Source organism: Penaeus monodon, chromosome 29 (genome assembly GCF_015228065.2).
Source record: "Penaeus monodon isolate SGIC_2016 chromosome 29, NSTDA_Pmon_1, whole genome shotgun sequence".
Taxonomy (NCBI): Eukaryota; Metazoa; Arthropoda; class Malacostraca; order Decapoda; family Penaeidae; genus Penaeus; species Penaeus monodon.
Window position 1 is genome coordinate 24,749,372 of NC_051414.1, and position 290 is coordinate 24,749,661.

Sequence of the window (290 nt, forward strand, 5' to 3'; positions counted from 1 at the left end):
ACCATGACTAAATTTTCGTTACGCATTGCAATATTTCTTGACATTAACCCACATACATTAACAGATCGAAATATCTCTGCCTCTTTAGGGCGAAGATGCGGTGTGCCTGGCGGACTTCTGTGACGTCATGCGGTGCGAGGTGTTGCTGGAGCGGCTCAGGGACTTCGAGGACACGCCCCCCGCTGCCACGGCGCTCGACCTGTGGCACCAGCCGCTCCTGCTGTCGTCCCCGTCGCTCCACCAGGGCCAGACGCATTCAGGTGCGCCGCCTGTCACGCGACATGACCATT

The 290-nt window shown here is 57.6% G+C and overlaps 1 protein-coding gene across 1 annotated transcript in view; it reads left to right on the forward strand.

Annotated features, from left to right (window-relative positions):
- The window catches only part of LOC119591782, a gene marked incomplete in the record, with an annotated part of 5,666 nt that overhangs the window by 3,154 nt on the left and 2,222 nt on the right, over positions 1 to 290 (forward strand). The window contains 1 exon segment of the mRNA XM_037940526.1: positions 89 to 260. Coding sequence (XP_037796454.1) covers positions 89 to 260 — 172 coding nt within the window.